At 36.9% G+C, this 19,428-nt stretch overlaps 2 protein-coding genes across 2 annotated transcripts; one reads left to right on the top strand and one right to left on the bottom strand.

The window, feature by feature from the left end:
• Positions 1–1,361: 1,361 nt before the first annotated feature.
• On the top strand, positions 1,362–11,714 carry PDIL1-4 (PDI-like 1-4). The gene is made up of 12 exons (XM_006854453.4): positions 1,362–2,052; positions 3,445–3,574; positions 3,726–3,891; positions 3,977–4,095; positions 4,291–4,371; positions 7,013–7,099; positions 7,218–7,292; positions 7,580–7,648; positions 7,757–7,837; positions 7,976–8,110; positions 8,389–8,445; positions 11,298–11,714. Exons 1-12 carry the CDS (start codon positions 1,499–1,501, stop codon positions 11,463–11,465), a joined length of 1,722 nt encoding a protein of 573 aa, XP_006854515.1. The 5' UTR covers positions 1,362–1,498; the 3' UTR covers positions 11,466–11,714.
• An 850-nt stretch (positions 11,715–12,564) lies between these two features.
• Positions 12,565–15,756, bottom strand: LOC105421426 (pentatricopeptide repeat-containing protein At4g30700-like). The gene has a single exon (XM_020673611.2). The coding sequence runs from the start codon at positions 15,164–15,166 to the stop codon at positions 12,698–12,700; it is 2,469 nt and encodes an 822-aa protein (XP_020529270.1). The 5' UTR covers positions 15,167–15,756; the 3' UTR covers positions 12,565–12,697.
• Positions 15,757–19,428: the final 3,672 nt, after the last annotated feature.

Genomic DNA, 19,428 nt, shown 5'->3' with positions numbered 1-19,428 from the left:
ATAGTGTTCGGGTCCAAGACTTGGACCACCGAGTCCAATTTTTTTACACCCCTCGGGTCGTGGGTCGGGTTTAGGTCCATTGTCAACCTACCACAACACCATGCTCTCTCTATCATCCACCGAGCTTTGCCACTCTTCCTTTCAGCAATAACAATGGTCTCTCTCTCTTCACACAATATTTAGGTTGAGGTGTCGGTTGGACCTAAACCCAAACCTGACTTGGACCTAAATGCGAACGTGATGCAACCAATTTGCACCCTTAGAGAGTTAGAGGCTCTAAACCATAAAAGTGAAGCGCACATTCAAGTAGTATAAAAAAAAATATGGTTTCAATATTGAAAACCTTTGTGATAGCCTTAAAATCTATTTTCATATTTAATTATAAGATTTAAAATTTAAAAAATAATGTAGATTGAGCATATATATGAAAACTTGAAAATTTTGAAAATTAACGGTAAAAAAATATATTACAAAATGCATTATTTCTAAACTTGAAATCAAAATTTTCCTCATGCCCATGCATCTTGATGTCGAGATATCAATTTGAGGATATTTTACGCATCAAAACAACATCTTTTAGTGAAATATTTGAGGTGGGCTCTAATTTGATTGTTTGGAGCCTTGGTTCTATATAATATTTTTCCATTAATTAATGTGTTGATTGGGTTAGATTAATGCAGTCACTTAATTAATACCTCGCGTTGAACACAAGGGAATGAGAGCAATCTTAGAGAGAGAAGAGAGAGACCAACTTCAAGAGTGCCCAATCAAGAGAGAGCAAAAATTAGAGAGAGAAAGAAAAGGAGAGAGAGGGGCCAACTTCAACAGTGCCCATCCAAATAAAGAGGAAGAACAAAAATATTGAGAGAGAAGATAGAAACAAACTTCAATAAAGGGAGGAGAGAGACCAACTTTAGAGAGAGATCAAACTTTAGAGAAAGAGAGGAGAGAATTTAGAGAATTTTAGTTAAAAATTTGAGAGAGAGAGAATGGGAGAAATTTTAGAGAGAGAAGCAGGGGCCTCAAAACTAAATTTCAGAGAGAGGAGAGAGATACCAATTCTAGAGTGAGAGCGAAAGGAAATGTAGAGACATAGAGAGAGAACCAATGAAGATAGCAATTTTAGAGAGAGAATCTAGGGCCTCAAACCTCCTTCCATTTTAGAGAGAGACTCTGGTGAGAGGCGGTGACTCATACTATCCACGTGGTACTTTCCGATTCGCATTATGTTTGCGTCAATTCTATTTCCCAATCAAATTTCGCCACGTTTACAACACACTGTGTCATTTAGAGATCAAATTCCGACGTGGCACTCTCATTCTTCCGCGATAAACCCTCGGATCCACTTCCAATATTTGTCTACCTCAACAAAACCAGAGCCCCACTGTTTCTGAAACCCTAATTAGGGCTTTATTTCTTGCCCTTTTGTTTCTGTGAATTCGTTTAGAGATCCTTTGATCCACATTAGGTTATTATTTGCATTTTTCTCTGAGAAGCCATGGCTACAACGCCTAAGCTTCTGCTCCTTCTCTGCTTATTTGCACTAATTCTCTCCTATGTCTCCTCTGCAACTTCTTCGAATGGATCCCCAAAAGGCACGGATGATCTAGACCCTGAAGACTTCGAATTCCTTGAAGAAGATGATGAAGCATCGGTTGGCCAGAACTTGAATGAGGAGCAATTCGATGGTGAAGAACATGAAGGGTTTGGTGATTTTGAAGGATCAGAGAGTGATCATGACCACGAGCATTACTCGATGCCCAAGGTTGATGAGAGAGATGTGGTGGTTTTGAGAGAGGGCAATTTCAGTGAGTTTATAGGGAAGAATAAGTTTGTACTGGTGGAGTTTTATGCTACATGGTGCGGTCATTGTCAAGCTCTTGCTCCGGAATATGCAGCTGCTGCTACAGAGTTGAAGGGGATGGCTTCGCTTGCAAAGGTTGATGCAATAGAGGATAGTGACCTTGCTCAAAAGTATGAAGTTCAAGGTTTCCCAACTCTGTATTTCTTTGTTGATGGGGTTCACAAGTCTTACAGTGGGCAGAGAACTAAGTAAGATTTCCAATCTGGTTTTTAAATTTAGCTTAGAGTTGAGGTCCTTCCTATAATTCCATGCTGCTTTTTTTTTTTTTCTATTTATTGCTCTTTGTTTTTTGTAACTTCTTTTCTGTTTGTTTTTTTCTAGGTCTCAAATTCGTGTTAAAATCATTTGTTCCTGAGATGAGCTTCCTTTTCTGAAGGGTTTATTTTGGTCTATTTGAATTTGACATTTCAGATTTGAGCAAGGAATGATGTTTGGGGAAGCTCTGTGATTATGACCATGAACCTTGAACCTTTTTTTTCTTGAGAAAAAGGTTAACTTTATATATATTAAGTATTGGTTACAGCAAAACAATATAGATTTTCCTTAGATGGTTTTTATAATTGGTAAAGAACTCATAAAATGTTATTATTATACTGTTCTAAATGAGATTTATAGGTAAGAAGAAGAAGCATGTTATTATTATACTGTTCTAAATGAGATTTATAGGTAAGAAGAAGAAGCAAGATGTTAGATCTGGTGTGAGTGATCGATTTCCTGGTCGTGTTTCTAAGATCTTATTTTTATTTAATATTATGCAACTTTGTAGATTTTATGATCCATTCTGAAGCAAATTTCAACATGATCTAGAAGAGTCAATAGATCAAAGAGCGCTAGCAGAATCATATATCTGTCATAGGATATCAGTTTTCATCCACATTAGTTTTATTTTTCACAAGAGCATTTGTCTATATCATTTTCCCATAAGTAATTCTGCCCATCCCTTTGGATAAATTTCATATTGTACGTTAGATCTGTATCTTTGTGGCATCATTTGACATTCCTGTGATTTTTAAAGTACTCATCTAATTAGTCTATTTGTAAATTGAACATGGTTTCCTCGAGCAATTATTGACGAGCAAAATTATGAACTTTTCCTGGGTCTTAAAGGACTTATGGCAGTGTCTTATAACTCCTCAAGTCCTCAAGTACTCTAAGGAAATGGTTTATTGTGGTTTTCTTGTCTACAATGTCCTTATCGGCATTTGGCAAAATGAATCATGAAAAAATGGAAATCCGCTAACAAAAAATATAACAATATACAATATTTGAGCTCGGAAGAAAAAATATAAAAAATAAGGAAGCTATGGGCAAATTCAAGCATAAACAATCATGTTGCTGGTTCCTAAGAGATTTTCCAGCTTGATAAAGGATTTGCATTAGCACGTTTTTTTCTTCAATAAGAATAAAAAAATAAAAGCATTATATTAACTGGAAAGTTTATCAAAAGACATCCGTAATTTGTGTACGGACTAAATTTTCCAATGGTCTGGCCTTCTCTTTTAACTGAATTTGATAAGATTGATTGTTTTCTTCTCAAGTTGTGAACCATGTGTTCATGATTGATATGCTCTAATCTGCAGAGATGCAATAGTAACTTGGGTGAAGAAGAAGACTGGGCCTGGTGTCTCCAATCTTACAACGATTAAGAATGCTGAAAACGTGTTGGAGACCGAGAACAAAGTGGTTTTGGCTTTCCTCAATCATCTCGTGGTAATTATGAGCTTAATTCTTCAATGTTCTTTTGAGCTTAATTCTTCAATGTTCTTTTGAGCTTAATTCTTCAGCTTCTGTTGGTGGTCTTTCTCCTTTCACATATTTATATAATTATATTCAACCTGACTTGTTTCAATAAATGACACAGGGGCCTGAGAGTGATGAGTTGACTGCAGCCTCACGCCTAGAAGATGATGTCAATTTTTACCAGACTACTAATGAAGACATTGCAAAGCTTTTCCACCTTGACCCGAAAACGAACCGCCCAGCTTTGGTATTGCTGAAGAAAGAAGCTGAGAAATTGAATGTCTTTGGTAAGTTTCTTCATTTGATTCTTAGTGATTATGGTATTGCTCTTGTATATTGCTACAGTGACATTGGAGTTTCTTTAACTTGCAGATGGGCAGTTTACCAAGTCTGCAATTGTAGATTTTGTTCTCGCTAACAAGCTTCCGCCAGTTATAACTTTTACCAGGGAAAATGCACCTCTCATTTTTGAAAATCCCATTAAAACGCAGGTAACTTGCTCTGAGTACATTGTCCAATGTCTATATTATTTTTTAATTAATAGATGCTTTGTTTTTAACAGTTCGGAAAGATTTATAATCTCTATATTTATTAGAAGACCGAAGTATTCTTTACAAGTTCAGTTGTTTATTGAATAACTAAAGAAGACAAAAAGAAATTAATTTATTGGTTGGCATTTCTTCCAGATTATACTCTTTGTCACTTCAAAAGATTATGAAAAGGTTCTACCGATCTTTCAAGAGGCTGCAAAATCTTTCAAGGGGAAGGTATATTGACGAGTTTACCCTATAAATTCTTAGTTGACTGGGTCCCTAATTTCTCAATATGACAATAGTTGGCACCGGTTCCATTATGATTTACTTTTTTGTTTTCGAATTTCGCCATTGATTTAGTTTGGAAGTGCCTTGACTTGTTGGATAGTTCCTTCAACAATCTTCTGGGTCAGACATTGGGAAACCATTGCATTAAAAAAAAAAAAAACACTCATGTGTTGTATCAAGTACCACATTACTTGGGTGAGTTACTGCAGCCACTCGCCCCAAGTACTATAGCAACATGGTGAGTTTTGGCTTGACCCATCGAGTCACTGTGAACTAGTTGAGTTCGATGGAAATGCATGATTATAAAGTGGGCTGAAACCTGCCTCCCTTTTTCTTCATTTCTCATCAGAGGGGCACTGATTTGAGCTCAAAATTTGGCTGAACACTGGTTTTTCCATGTCTATCAACTAGATAGTTCAGATTTGTGCCGAGAACGAAATTTCTGACATAGGTTTTGGTTGAATTCAAAAAGTTGTGATGTCTTCTCAATGATTGGTCAGTATTTTATGGAAATCAATCCTTAATCTTATGTTTGGGTGCTTCATTGAGTCATATGCTTGTTTCTCACAAAAAAACTAAAAATCTTGGATGCACAAGATTTTTATTTTTGAATTACTGTTTGCCCAAAATTTTCAATAATTTGGATCAACTAGATCCGAACCCCGGACAAAAATGTGATTTGGGGTTTTCAATTTGGAGGATTGTCATCGAAATTTTGTGTAACTTCCATTTTTTATTTAAATGTGTATAAATGATTTGTTTCTATTGAATCACTTGATATAGTAATTTCTCTGTGCAATGATTTTTCTCAATTTTTTTGAGTTTTTTCCAGACTTCTCTGCCAAATCAGGGCAAATTCAGGTGAGTCCACAAGGACTTGCCTGAGTGACTTGGACTAATCAAGGCCCGCGTTCTGCTCCTGAGCTGCTTTTCTAACACTGTTGAAAACTATCAATAGAAGGGGTAGAGTTATGTGGTTTTCTAGGTTAAGGGAGGAGATTCAGGTGTCAATGGGTGTGCAAGTTCTATTATTTAGAGGATATTTCCATTTCTTCCAGGGGGTGGATAGTGAGTATGGGTTTGGGAGCCCTATGGGAGTGTCTCTAAACCGACCCTTCTCAGTGAGGGGGAACTAATTCCTCCGCAGGATGTTAGTTGTATCGGTCGATCTTGTCTGCAACTAATAGCTTCCAAATTTGATTGATCTTAGCAAGGAAGGTTGATCAAGCGGGTCTCTTCTTCCTTGCAATGTGGTACCATCTGTATTGTTGAGTTGTTTGAATAAATATACTCATGGGTAATCATCTGTAGTTAGGGGGTTTCATCTCTTAATAATACAGATTTGCAAGTGAGATATATATTTATAGAGCAATGATTTCTTGCAACGGTTGCATCATAATATAATGCAACAACCTTAAAAAATCATGTTATGGCCATTTGTTTGATCCAAAATTTGAAATATACACTCTTTTCATTCTAATGAACAATCGCAATTTTTTTTTTATTGAAAACACAACCTAGAAAGTATTTTTTTAGCCCAATTAACATAGGCCGTTCATTTTGGTGAGATGCTTAGATCTAAGCCTTAGAAGGATTTTTTCATTTTCAATCTCTCTGGATGACTTTATTATCATTAGATGAACAATGTTAAAAAAGAAAAAAATGATTTTGAGTTTAGAAAAGCTAAGATCTTGAAATTCACCAAATGAATGGTCTAGATCCTTTTTTGGAAGGGATTCATTTTGACCATATCTAGGGTTCTAATTGAACTTTTTTTTTTTTTGGGATTTGATAATTGAGATGAAGAGAGTGTGTATGCCAAATTTTGGGTCATGCAAATAACACAAACTTGGTTTTCTAGAAGGGTCGTTGCATTATAGTATGATGCAACCGTTGCATGAAATCATTGGTCATATATATATATATATATATATATATATGTATTTTTTTTTTTCTCTTTTTTAAGCATTCTTTGGGGTTCTTTGTGGTCCTTATATACTATTTTTTATGATCTGTGATCTCCGGTCCTTTATCGGAGAGAGGGCTCTTTTTGTATGCTGAATTGCTAGATGGATGCATTCTGGGGAATTTGGAAAATATACAGATACTGCTTATATCACGTCTGAATGTAGTTGGGCTGCATCATATTTTCCTATCTGTGAAAAGCCTCCCCAAGTCAAGATTTTATTTTGGAAAAACTTCTCATGCCTAAGTATGGATTTCAAAACACCAGAAATGGAAGAGAATTTCATAACTAATAGACAAAACAAAAGGTACTGTAGTGGCTTTCCTTGTTCTGATGTATAAAACAATGGAGGCCTTTGCCCTTCTTGTTCCCTTGACGTTATCTATCATTGTGTTCACAGAGAAGTAAATTTTGAGTTGAATGTCCTTGTCAGCTTTGAGTTTCTCATGTGGATCTGTGTTTGAGTTTCACCAGTGTCTGTGACTCCTTTTGTGTTGTCCCATATACATGTTTAACTTAGTGATAAAGTGTATTTAATAAAGCAATTAAAAAAAAACTGTGTTCTGTGCTTGGTCAATGATATTTGCTTTATCTTAATGCTATAATTTTGATCCATGGCAGCTGGTCTTTGTACATGTGGATTTGGACAATGAAGATGACGGGAAACCTATTGCAAATTATTTTGGAGTAACTGGAGAAAATCCTCAGGCAATGCGTGTTTCCCTTTTGCCCTTTTTCCTTTTTTCCGTCAGTTTTTTCATGAATATCCCAAGAGGAAGTAAATATAGAGAAGTAATCTGATGTTCTACGTCTTCTTCTCTTACAGGTTATAGCATTCAGTGGAAACACTGATGAAAAGAAGTATCGATTTGATGGTGAAATCACTGGGGATAAAATTAAGGTCAATTACAGACCTCCTTTCTTCATCCCCCATTTTTCTGTTTATGATTGTTGTAGAATAATTTGTTTTTCAGCATTTTTAACCCATTTTTTCAGCAAATGGAGCAAAAAAGAAGATATCATCATCATGATTGTCAAACTCAATCACCTTTCATGAATATTTAAACATTCTTTTGCATCAATTGTCATATTTAGTTGGTGGCATTACTGCCCTTTTTTTTTGGATGGTTCTACTGCTTGGATATTTGTGAATCACTTTTTCTCATAAATATCTGTTATTTTTTTCAGGCATTTTGTGATGATTTACTGGGAGACAAGCTGAAGCCCTTCTTCAAGTCTGATCCCATTCCTGAAACAGTAGGTTTCCTTCTGCAGTATGCATCCTGATTTATTCGCTTTTTTTTTTTTGATAATTATATTTATTCATTCTATGTTTCACTCTGAGTTATGTCTGCCTTTGTACAGAATGATGGAGATGTGAAGATAGTGGTTGGAGATAACTTTGATGAGCTAGTGCTCGATGAGTCTAAGGATGTACTTCTCGAGGTATTTTCCACACAAATACTAAACAAAGCAGATTAAATTGGAAGTTAACCCCCAAAATATAAAATTAAGTCAGTTGATTCGAAATAAGTTCCTCATGTTTATCTGTGCATTTGGTAAATTTTGTTGACTTTGGATCAGATCTATGCACCATGGTGTGGGCATTGCCAAGCACTGGAGCCAATTTACAACAAACTGGGCAAGCATTTGCGAAGCATCGAATCCCTTATCATAGCCAAAATGGATGGAACCACCAACGAGCATCCTCGGGTCAAGGTTATTTCGATTTTTTCCAGAATGTTTATGATTTACTTGTGAAAGTTATTGAAATCTTTCAGACAAAACTTTGAATTTCCCAAGTATATATATATATATATATATATATATATATATATGCAGGGGTAATACTATATTCAATGTCATATAGCTATGTACATCTGGATCACCAATATTTGAAGGCCCATTACTGATATATCTTTCATAGAGATTACATATGCTTAGATAGCAACCTGAGGATGAATCTAACTTTTATTTTTTTTTGTTCTTTATTGCAGTCTGATGGATACCCAACAATTATCTTCTTTCCAGCTGGCAACAAAAGTTTTGATCCTGTAAGTTGAACCGGATCTCCCTTGGGTTCCCATCACTGTTTATGGTTACTTTTGTAATTATTATTTTGGTAATGTTATTATTATTACAACAATATTTATGGTTACTAGTGTAATTATTATAACAATGGCAACACAATAGCAACAACTACTACTACTGCGACGACCATCACAACCCGTTTCAATTATTTTCTCGTATTATTGTTATTATTATTTTCAATTATTATTATTATTAATTAAAAAAAGAAAAACAATATACCAATAGAATGAGTGTAGCGGAGATGAGGATGTTGAGATGGATGTGTGGCAATACAAGAAGGAATAGAATTTGAAACGAATCTATTTGGAAGAATTTAGGTGTGGCATCAATCGACGATAACATGAGAGCGAGTAGACTTAGGTCTGATTATGTGTGACGCCGATCAAGTACAACACCTGTTAGGAGGTGCGAGTTAGTTCAAATAGAAGGATTCAAAAGGGCATAGGGTAGGCCCAAAAGGATGTTGTTGGAAGTGGTCCGAAAAGATATGGGGATTTATGGCCCCATCAAGGGTATGACCTTTAATAGAGTAGAATGGCGGACCAACATTCGTGTAGCCGACCCCAATTAATTGGAAAAAGGTTATGATGATGATGATTATTATTATTAGTAAACGATTGATAGGAATAGCGGCAATATATGTGGTAGTAATTGCAGGGTGGATGAGACCTTAAAAAAACTAATGGAAAAGGCATCCTATAAAACAAAATTTCCATACATTTAGAAATAAAAGATAAATATACCAGTCTTGTATAGCATATTTTGATCCCTACGAGGGCAGTATTTTTTGTATATTGCAATACCTCTTTTACTTTAATGCAAAGTTAACAGGTTCAAACATAATATATATATATATTTATATATGGAAGATACTACAAAATGCCAATAGACGAAAATGAACAGTGATTTCGTCTACCTTCATTATCGTCCAAAGTTCATCGCACGGTTACGATTGTGCGGTAGTGTAGAATGACCTAAAATTTGGAGCGTGTGCTCATAAAAAATCGATGAATCTACGAAAAATATCAATAAAATATTTTACATGAAAAAAATTACCAAAATACCCCAAAAAAGTTTAAGGGGTATTCTAGTCAATTTTTTTTTTTGAATTTTTTTCTTTATATTTTTATTAGGTGCGTTTCACTAAGATGTACACATGGTTCAAATTTCAAGTCATTTTGGTTTATAAAAAAAAAAAATGAAAAATGAAACACTAGCTGACAATCGTGACCGTGCAATGAATTTTTAACGGTGATGATGGTAGGTGAATCCATTTTCGCGTATAGGCGTTGGGAAGAATTTTCCTATATATATATATATATATATATATATACCAATCTTGAATGTCTGGCACAATAATTCCCGTAGTGGAATACAAATTGTCTGTCACTAATCAAAATAAATAGATAAATTGGCTCCCTCTTCATGCGCAAATGCCATGCAGAGGGGACAGAAATGACTTTAGATCCACAACAAAGAGGGGGAGAGAGGGAGGAAGGAGGGAGAGCTGAAGTTCAGCTGTTGAAGCCTCTACCATCCACATCCCTAACCAGCACAACCCATTTCATTGTTAAAATATTTTACTACCTCTGCCACCGCTATTCTATGTTTTTTTTTCTTGATGGGCTTTTTATCTGGACATAGGCATGGGGTCTGAATCGAATGTTTGCCTATGTCTCTAGCACTTTAGCCTAAAATGCCAATACGGTAAGCAACGTTTGTACGGTCTATTATTTTATAATGGAAAAAATTTATATAAGGTTGCAACCTTGTACTATATAAGTCAGGTGCACCACAAGAATTTTTGTAGAAAGGAATGTTTTGAAGTTGAAAAATCTTCCAATTGGTCATCTTTACCTCGAGATGAATGGGTATAAAGAAAAAAAAACAAATTTCAAGTTCTAAAATTAGAGCATCTTTTAACAAATTATTTGGATCGTCTATTTTCAAGATTTTCAAGTGTTTATAGGTTTGCTCAATCTGCACTGTTTTTGAAATTTTAATTTTTATAATTAGAAACATAGATTTTCAAGTCACGATAAAGTTTCTGACACTGAAACTACACCTACCAACAAAATTTAGAAGTGTGCGTTACATGTATGGAAAAAGGTGGGCACTTCACTAAAATCTCACCCCTTTTATAATAAGCTTTTAATATGTATACGATAAATAGCTTTTAAAATTAGTGCATCTTTTAACAAATTATTTGGATTGTCTATTTTCAAAATTTTAAAGTATTTATAGGTTTGCTCAATCTGCACTGTTTTTTAAATTTTAATTTTTATAATTAGAAACATAGATTTTCAAGTCACGAGAAAGTTTCTGACACTGAAACTACACCTACCAACAAAATTTAGAAGTGTGCGTTACATGTATGGAAAAAGGTGGGCACTTCACTGAAATCTCACCCCTTTTATAATAAGCTTTTAATATGTATACAATAAATAGCTCATATTTATTATGTTTAGGTGTTGGTGCAGCGGTAGTCCACGTGAATTTGACATATTGGGTTCAAAGCCCACTCTTTTCTTTTTAGTATCTGTGTCTAGAAGTGTCGACATGGTGTTCAAGTGCCGGGCATACTGTATACTTCAGCAAGAATGAAGTGTTTGATAACTGCCATTATTCAATCTTCTCGTTCTTTTGATCCGGCCTCTTCTAGAGCTGCTGCCACCTTCTCAATCGAAAGAATCTCACTACATATTGCATAAGCAAGTCTACCTTTGCTACAATTGACTCTTTAAATCAATTCATTTCTTTAAAAATAAATCGATGAGGGCTTCACTTTTGACATCGACACTTTGGTTTTGAGCAGATCACTGTGGATACAGAGCGGACTGTGGTTGCGTTCTACAAATTTCTTAAGAAGCATGCTGCCATTCCATTCAAGCTCCAAAGACCAGTCACCCCTACCAAACCAGAAGCGCCTGCACCTGCACCTGTAATTGAGGAGAGTAGCAAAGATTTGAAGGATGAATTGTAATGTTAAAAAGCTTTCAAGGTGTGTAGGTCCATACTTTGTTATTTATTAGATGGTGAGATAGTGTAGGAGAAAGGAGACTTCTTAGTTTATTCGATAGTGAGATGTTAGCGAGAAGAGATATGAAAGCTCCTTGGTTCTCCCTTCTGAAGAGAGGGTGATTTTGAGTCCTTGTTTCCCAAAACCTCAGTTGTCCTGACAAAGAATGCTGGTTTACGAATAAAAGAGCTCCATTTCCATGTTGTTTTTTCATCGGAAGAAATGATGTTGATTTCAGTACTAGTTCGATTTGTGCATGTGTCTATGCATTTCAGTTCATGACCTCTGGGGCCGTTGCTTGTGGTGGTGGGGGAGAGAGAGTGGGTACCTTTCCATAACCTGACAAAATGGAGCACTCAAATTTAATGTAAAAGATAACAATGATTAAAGCACTGATGAATTTCTTTAGTTTTGTTCGCCATGAAATCCTTGTTACTCTCTCTCTCTCTCTCTCTCTCTCTCTCTAGAGTTGTCTTAAGTCAATTAGAGCTTGGTAGCCTTGGACCGCATATGTCCAAAACAGTTTTTTTTTTTCTTTTTTTATGTTCACATGAAGATAACACTAACTTTAGAATGGTTTGACCCATTGACAGTTGCTGTAGCCAAAGATCTTTAGTTTTAATCTGTATCAGGGATTCAATAATCGCAGTCAGGCTCAGACTTGCCAGTGGTACAGTTCAAATTAGCCCTATCCGACTTGGCAGTTCTTGAGTGGGACAGGACTATATATTTAGCAAGAAAAAAATCAGGAAAATAGGAGACTTGGGCAATTCTAGGGCTTTTTTTCGATGCAGAACCGCCAACCTTCCAATCTAGTCCAAGTTGGGCTATTCATGATTTGGATATGCAATTTTTTAACCACTGATTAGTAAACACATTAAAAAAAAATAAAAAAAAATTAACCACTGATCTAAGTTTCCTCTCATGTCTACTCAATAATCACTCTACGCAAGAGATAGAACTCCATAAACACAATCAAATACACTTATTTTTCCTTGTTATGCACTTGTATTCTTATATAGTGGGATCTACCATTATAATTTTGCTCTTCTGCCTTCTGCCTTCTGCCTTGTGCCTGGGGTTGAAACCCAATTTACCCACCAAAGAGGGAGGGAAAAACCAAGCCACCTGTTATCAGTCCTTGGAAATGTTAGTAGTGTCTAGGTTTGAATCCCACTGCTTGAGAGAGCACAATATCACCAATAATCCCCACATGAGCACGCCCCATCCTTGAAATGGTGGAATCGATTAGCATCCCTGACGACAATCACCCTACCAGTGACCATTGACATGAACTTAGTCGCGTTGTGACAATCAGAGCACACACGCAAGTTCTTGATGATCCTAATTGTACTCCCAGGCTCGGTGCTAATGAGCCCAAGCACGATTGCAAGCTTCTCGCTATGTACCCTCACCATACTCTCTTTCTCCTCTTCCTCCACATCATGCAACACCACATCAGTCCCCACTCTGTAACCCACCTCCGCCATCTTCGACTCCAACCTCTCTAAGTCCCTATATATCTCCACTGCCCTTGGGTGCGACCTATCACCCACTCGAAACGTATGGAACTCGCCATCTAGCTCAATCAGTGTACAACCTGGCACTTTCGAAATCCTAATGTTCTTTGTTTCCTCTCTAACCCTAGCTGCATTGGCCCAGAGTCCTTTTGCCGAGTATAGGTTAGCGAGCAGAACTCGGTAGCCAGCTTGCCTCGGCTCGAGCTCAAAGAGCCTCTTGGCCGCAAGCTGGGCTAGCCTTAGGTCTTGGTGCACCATACAAGCACCCAATAGGGCTCCCCACACGCCACTAGTGGGCTCAATGGGCATATTGGTGATGAAATCCATAGCCTCAGTGAGCCTACCAGCTCGACCCAATAGGTCCACCATGCATGCATAGTGCTCGGGCCTGGGGCTCAGTCCATGGTCTTTGACCATTGAGCCAAAGAGCTCCAACCCTTTAGCCACGAGTCCAGCATGGCTGCACCCACATAGGAGCCCTACATAGGTCACCCCGGTTGGGGCTATGCCACATTGGAGCATGGCTTCGTAAAGTTGTAAGGCCTTGTGCCCATGGCCATGAAGCCCGTAGCCCGAGATCATAGCATTCCAAGAGACCACATTTTTCTCAGGCATCGTGTCGAAGAGCTCTCGGGCCCTCTCTATGCTCCCACACTTTGCATACATATCGATCAAAGCGGTGGAAACAAATACATTTGTTTCGTATTTTGCTTTACGAATTAGGTCATGGATCCATTGACCAAGGGTTAGGGCACCAAGTTGTGCACAGGCAGAGAGAACACTGGCTATAGTGACTGGGTTGGGTTCCACTTCCTGGTTTTGCATGTGTTTGAAGAGTGCAATGGCATCTTCGGTTTGGCCACATTGTGCATAACCTGAAACCATGGCATTCCAAGAAGCCAAGCTCTTTTCGGGGATCTCATCGAAAAGCTGTCGAGACGATGAAATGTCATTATTTTTCCCGTAAGCGCTAACTATAGCAGTGGCCACAGCCATGTTAGAGCACATCCCAGCCTTGAAAGCATAGCCATGCACCGATCCAATAGCTCCAAAGGGATCGAAACCAGGGATTAAACCCACAATTGTGCTCGAGTTTGGCTTCAAGCTCATCGAATTCATCTCTCTAAAAAGAATCAAGGCTGTGTCGAAATCCCCATTTAAAGAATAGCCTGAGATCATGGCATTGTAAGAGACAATGTCTGGTTTGTGGATCTCATTAAACACTCGACGAGCATCCATGGCTTCCTGCAACTTCGCATAGAAAGAAACCAGCCCAGTGGCCACATGTAGATGAGAGAGGAGGTGGGTTTTGAAAGCAAAGCAGTGTAAGGCTCGACCGAGCCTCAGCTCTTGAAGCTCAGCCATGGCGGGGAGGATGGCCGTCAATGTAGTGGAATCGGGAGATGGAGAACCAGTTGAAGCCATTTGGCCAAAGAGGGACACGGCCTCTTCATGTCGAGAAGCTCGAACCAAACCAGAGATCATGGTGTTAAAAGCAGGTGCATCTTTTTGAGGCATCAGACCGAACACTTTGAGAGAATAGTCAATTAGGAAAAAGTTCAGATAGAAGTGGGCTAAAGTGGAGGAAACAAAGAGGTTTTGGGCATGGCCAGTGACAGTGGCCATGGCGTGTAGAGCTCGGCCCGGCGACGGCCATGGCAGCTCGGTGCATGCCCTAATGGCAAAGGCAAAGGTGTAGCAGTCGGGGTTTAGACCCGAGACCAATAGAGAATTGTAGAGTGAGAGAGCCGGGGTGGGTTGGTTAAAGAGAGAATTGTAGAGAGAGAGAGTTGGGGTAGTGGAGGAGGTCGCAGGGAGTGTTGGGGTGGTGGCATTAGAGAGAGAAAGTGGGGCGGGGGGAGAATATAGGTTAGATAGAGAGAGGGAGCGGAGGGTGACATTGAAGAGGAAGAGGTCTGGTTCGGCGACTGAGCAGAAGAGGAGTTGGGCATGAGGAAGAGCATCAAGAGTAGAGAGAGAGTCAGCTAGCTTAGTGATGAGAGGGAGGTGAGAGTGGAGGCCGTTGAGGATTATATGGGTATGGAGTTGGAGAAGGTGATTGAGTGTGGAGGAGGCCTGAATTAAGTGGTGAAGGTATTTGGTGTGAGAGGAATAGTGAGTTAGACACACAGTTTTGGAGATCATGGAATAATGTGGTTTTGTTACAGGAGTGGTGAAATTGGGCTTTCATGCCTGGTTTTTGTTCTCTCTCTCTCTCTCTCTCTCTTGTAGTTTGCAGTTCTTTCTCACTCAATACTCTCATACTTCTATTTCCAGGGAGTTGGAACTTTCAAATTCAACTCTCTCCCATCAATCTCGGTAACTGTATGGGGAGTAGGTAGCTGTAATTTCATCTCTCTCCCTACTGGTGCTTTTAGCATGTTTCTGCCGGAGCATACTGTACAACTCCCTGGGGCAAAATAGTATAGTAGGGATTTTTTTTATGGATTTGAAATGTTGGGATTAATCTAAGTATCACTAGATTATTAAAAAAATCAGGTTCTTGAAATCTAAATTAGCATATTGTACAACTCCCTGGGGTAAAATAGATACTTGGGGATATTTTTTTAATTCAAAATTTGGGATTCAACTAAGTATCGCTTAGATTATTAAAAAAAATTGGGTTTTGAACATCTAAATTTAACCCTCCGAATTTTGTAGGGTTCTTGTTCAATCTTGGGATGTTAGTTTTACAGGAACAAAAAAGAGAGTGTGTGAAGTAATGGATAAAAAAAAAAAATGAGTGTGTGTAGTAAGTGGAAGGCTCTAAGTGGAGGCCTTATGGTAACTGTACGCTATAGAAAAAGGAATTATGAGTACCTAAATATCTAGACCTGATTGTTTGAAAATTGAATGACCTATGTGCAAACTTAAGATATGATCTTTTCACTATAATAATAAAATGCATCCGAAAAAACTTAAGGATACCTCCATTAGATGATTAAAAAACTAGAGAAACTAAACTTGGTTGCTCCGGCCATGTGCCACATCGACATAGAACAATTTTGATTATGAGGGATGATTTGGCTCAAGTGGAAGGCTCTAAAAGGATAAAGGGAATTGCTCCAAAATACATAAATTAAGGTAGTAAGAATAAATATTGTGATTTATGACCTAATTGAGGATATGACATTTTATAGAGCGGAATGACAGAACATGACTTGTACAACAGACCTCAATAATCTGGATAAGGCCTAGATGAAGATGATTATTATTACTAGTGAAATTACAAAACGTTGTATTTTATTTTCAGAATTTAAAAATATTTTTCTATATTTTATTTTTACACTCAAGCACACTGTATAATTTATTATATTTTGTTTTTACACGCAATACGTTTGCTCCGTACATCAAATTAAGACCAATTTTGAGGTGTGCATCCTTCTCACCCCAAAATTTGAGAACCTTTTTTTATTTATAGGTGAGTCAGTGAGGAGAGGGCCTCTACCAGGACGTAGTGTTGCATATTGTCAAGTGCTAACCAATTAAGCTCTTTTCCTAAATTTGAGGACCTAAGTACTCCTATTTATTTACCCAAAGAAAAAAGTACTCCCATTTAAGGTGTTGCCTAAGGGAGACAATGTCCAATTTGCTCTTATAGCATATAATCTTTTCAGTTATATTTCTAAATCTCCCTCCCCTTTCTATATACATCTCCATATTTCTCCCACTTTTCTTGTCTCGTCTTATTTTTCCTCGTTTTGCTATCTTTATCTCACTTGCCCCTCTCACCTTCTATTTTCCATTTCCTATTTCTATTCATTTTCTCTCCCACTATACATATGAGAAAGACCCATTTAGAGGTGTCTTTTTTTTCAAGCTTCTCAATAGCAGTCAAATTAATGGTGTTTAATGGTGTTCAATAAGAAAATTTTTTATAAGAGACTCATACCTGAGAAAATTAGATAATAGACTCAATCTTCCACACTAATCACCACTAAAAGGTGTTCTAATATAGTTATAGTTAATTTTTTGGCCAAATTGATTCCAATTATGCTCAAATCTCAAAATACAGACTCAATTATCAACGACCCATTCAAAGCATTTTTTTAGTAGGGAATACAAGGTCTGTAAAGCCCAATGCAAATCCAAAACCGTATTGTTTTTTGCCGATAGTATCAAGGTATGATGAGATTCCAATATTGTCTGCTATTTGTTGGCACGGTAGTAGAAGAGAGACCGTATGAGGTCTAAAGCATGTCATGGGTAATGTCCTGCTTTCCCACCATATCGAACCTATTTGACACTACATGATGCATTGAGCTTGCAAGTTTTTGTTGGTACTATATATAGAAGAGACACAGTGTGTGTGCTTTTTTTTTATTTATCTGGGAAAGAGGGAGAAAGAAAACAAAATAAACAATAATATTTAAGTAACAACTAAAAATATGATAGAATGTACTTCTCCCTTGGTGTGCAGGGGAATTCTATAAAAAAAAAGTTACTTTCATAAGACTTACAATCAATTCTCCTTATTTATTTTTTATTTTCTTTGTCCACTAATTACATATTTTTTTAAAAATATAAACCCCAATTTGCCCCATAAGAAACTATAGCCGCAATGAAATCCTAACCCTTCATCTTTTCAAAATTAAAATTCCAACTCCCTCCCAAATTTCATATAACAACATAAAAAATATACGTTTGGCATTAAAATATTTACAATATTGAGGGATCAAAACAACACTATTGTTTAGGAAATCATATTTTCAGTCTCTTTTAATGTACAATTTGTACTGGAACTATAACATATCAAATGTAATCTTGCTTTATGTTTCGAGCCTTGTTGCAATTTACTCCATCACTGACCAATCAATAAAACCCTTGATGTGGAGCTTACTATGAGACTTAGGGAGCTCTACCTTGATCCTGAGATCTCGTAGACACTACATAGGTCATGGCTCTTGCTTCAAAATTTGCTCAATACGGATCAACCTCAGAGTTGGTTGTGGAGCTCAATCAATCCCTAGGTTGAGATTTAAAGCCGAGTCCAGTAGATTACAAAAGGGAAACTATACAATAAGAAATTACCTTTGGTGGCCATTGGATATGAAATCAGGTGGCTAAGAGTTGTCTCATTGCCTACGTTCAAAGTCTAAAAAGAAAATTTCTTGATTTCGTGCCACACCTCAAACTGACATATTTCACATCTGATGGCTATAAATGATCATGACCTCCTTATACCAAAAGTGAATGGTATTACAATATACAGTTCTATTGGAAAATCCACTTCTTTGTCATCCATATTTTCTAATGCTTTTAACTAATGAAATATCCTCTACTTTAATTTCATCATTTTGAACTCAAAAGCCTCCTAACACTTGATTTATACTTTCTTTAACCTTATTCGATTACCGGTGGCAAACTATACTCGATAGCAGGAGCAGCTTTTTAAAATATTATGATGGATGGATCTTTTGACAAGATTTTAATGAATGGATCTTTTGAGCTTTGATTCCACTTGATGCAAGATAGATGTATAGAGAATTTATAACAAACTAGAAAAATGAAAATAGAAAGTTGAGATAATATACCCCATCTCTTTATCGTAAGGAGAGTCTAGCCACAACAATCTTTTTACAAGATTAATTCTCCTATATAGCCCTAACTTTTCAATTCTAAAAACAGAATAAAATGATGCAATTACCCCTAAAATATCTACAATACAAAATAACCTAAAAACACCTAAAACATCTACAATTTTTAAACCTAAACTAATGCTACAATTTTATAAGAAATAAACCCAACCCCATAGAAAAAGAGGAACCCTAATTTCAATCTCCAAAAATATAATACAAATAGAAGATAAGAACCCTATATTCATCAGGTTTTAACTGTTTGAAATTCGATTAATTAAAATTTTAGGAAATTTGGTGACAAGCCGCGAACAATCATGTATTGTCACCTATTTCATCAACACATAATAATATTTGGATTAATCAGTGGTTTAGGACAATTTGAATTATTCTAATCAGAAAATCCAGAGCAAAACTCCCTAAAACTATTTAAAAAGATAAAAAATACCGTTGATAGTTTTTTACCGTGGTTATGGCAGAAGCAACTGATTTTCACCTCTGTTGTGCCATCTAAACCCACCAACTTTGTACTTGTGATCTTTGGGATTATGAAATATTTCCTCCTTTCAAACAACTCCCCCTGCTCCACTGTGCCTTCATTAGATGAACAATGAATTTCATGTCTACAAAAACTCTATTATTAAAACTGATAAGTTCGAGAAAAAAAAATGAAAATTAAATCAAAGTGATGAACTCTGCTACCTCAAGTATTCTTTGTGGTGATTGAGAAATAAAGATTTCTTAATGATTTTTCTGCGATTCTCTAAAAGACTTCTTTCCTTGTGATCCTCAACTAGTTACCTTTTAGTTTCAACCAAATGGCATTTCAGT

The sequence above is a fragment of the Amborella trichopoda genome, chromosome 7 (genome assembly GCF_054954075.1).
Source record: "Amborella trichopoda isolate Santa Cruz 75 chromosome 7, AtrichopodaSantaCruz75HAP2 v2.0, whole genome shotgun sequence".
Taxonomy (NCBI): domain Eukaryota; kingdom Viridiplantae; phylum Streptophyta; class Magnoliopsida; order Amborellales; family Amborellaceae; genus Amborella; species Amborella trichopoda.
Note: the sequence above shows the minus strand (reverse complement) of the source record. Positions and strands in the feature narration are given on the sequence as shown.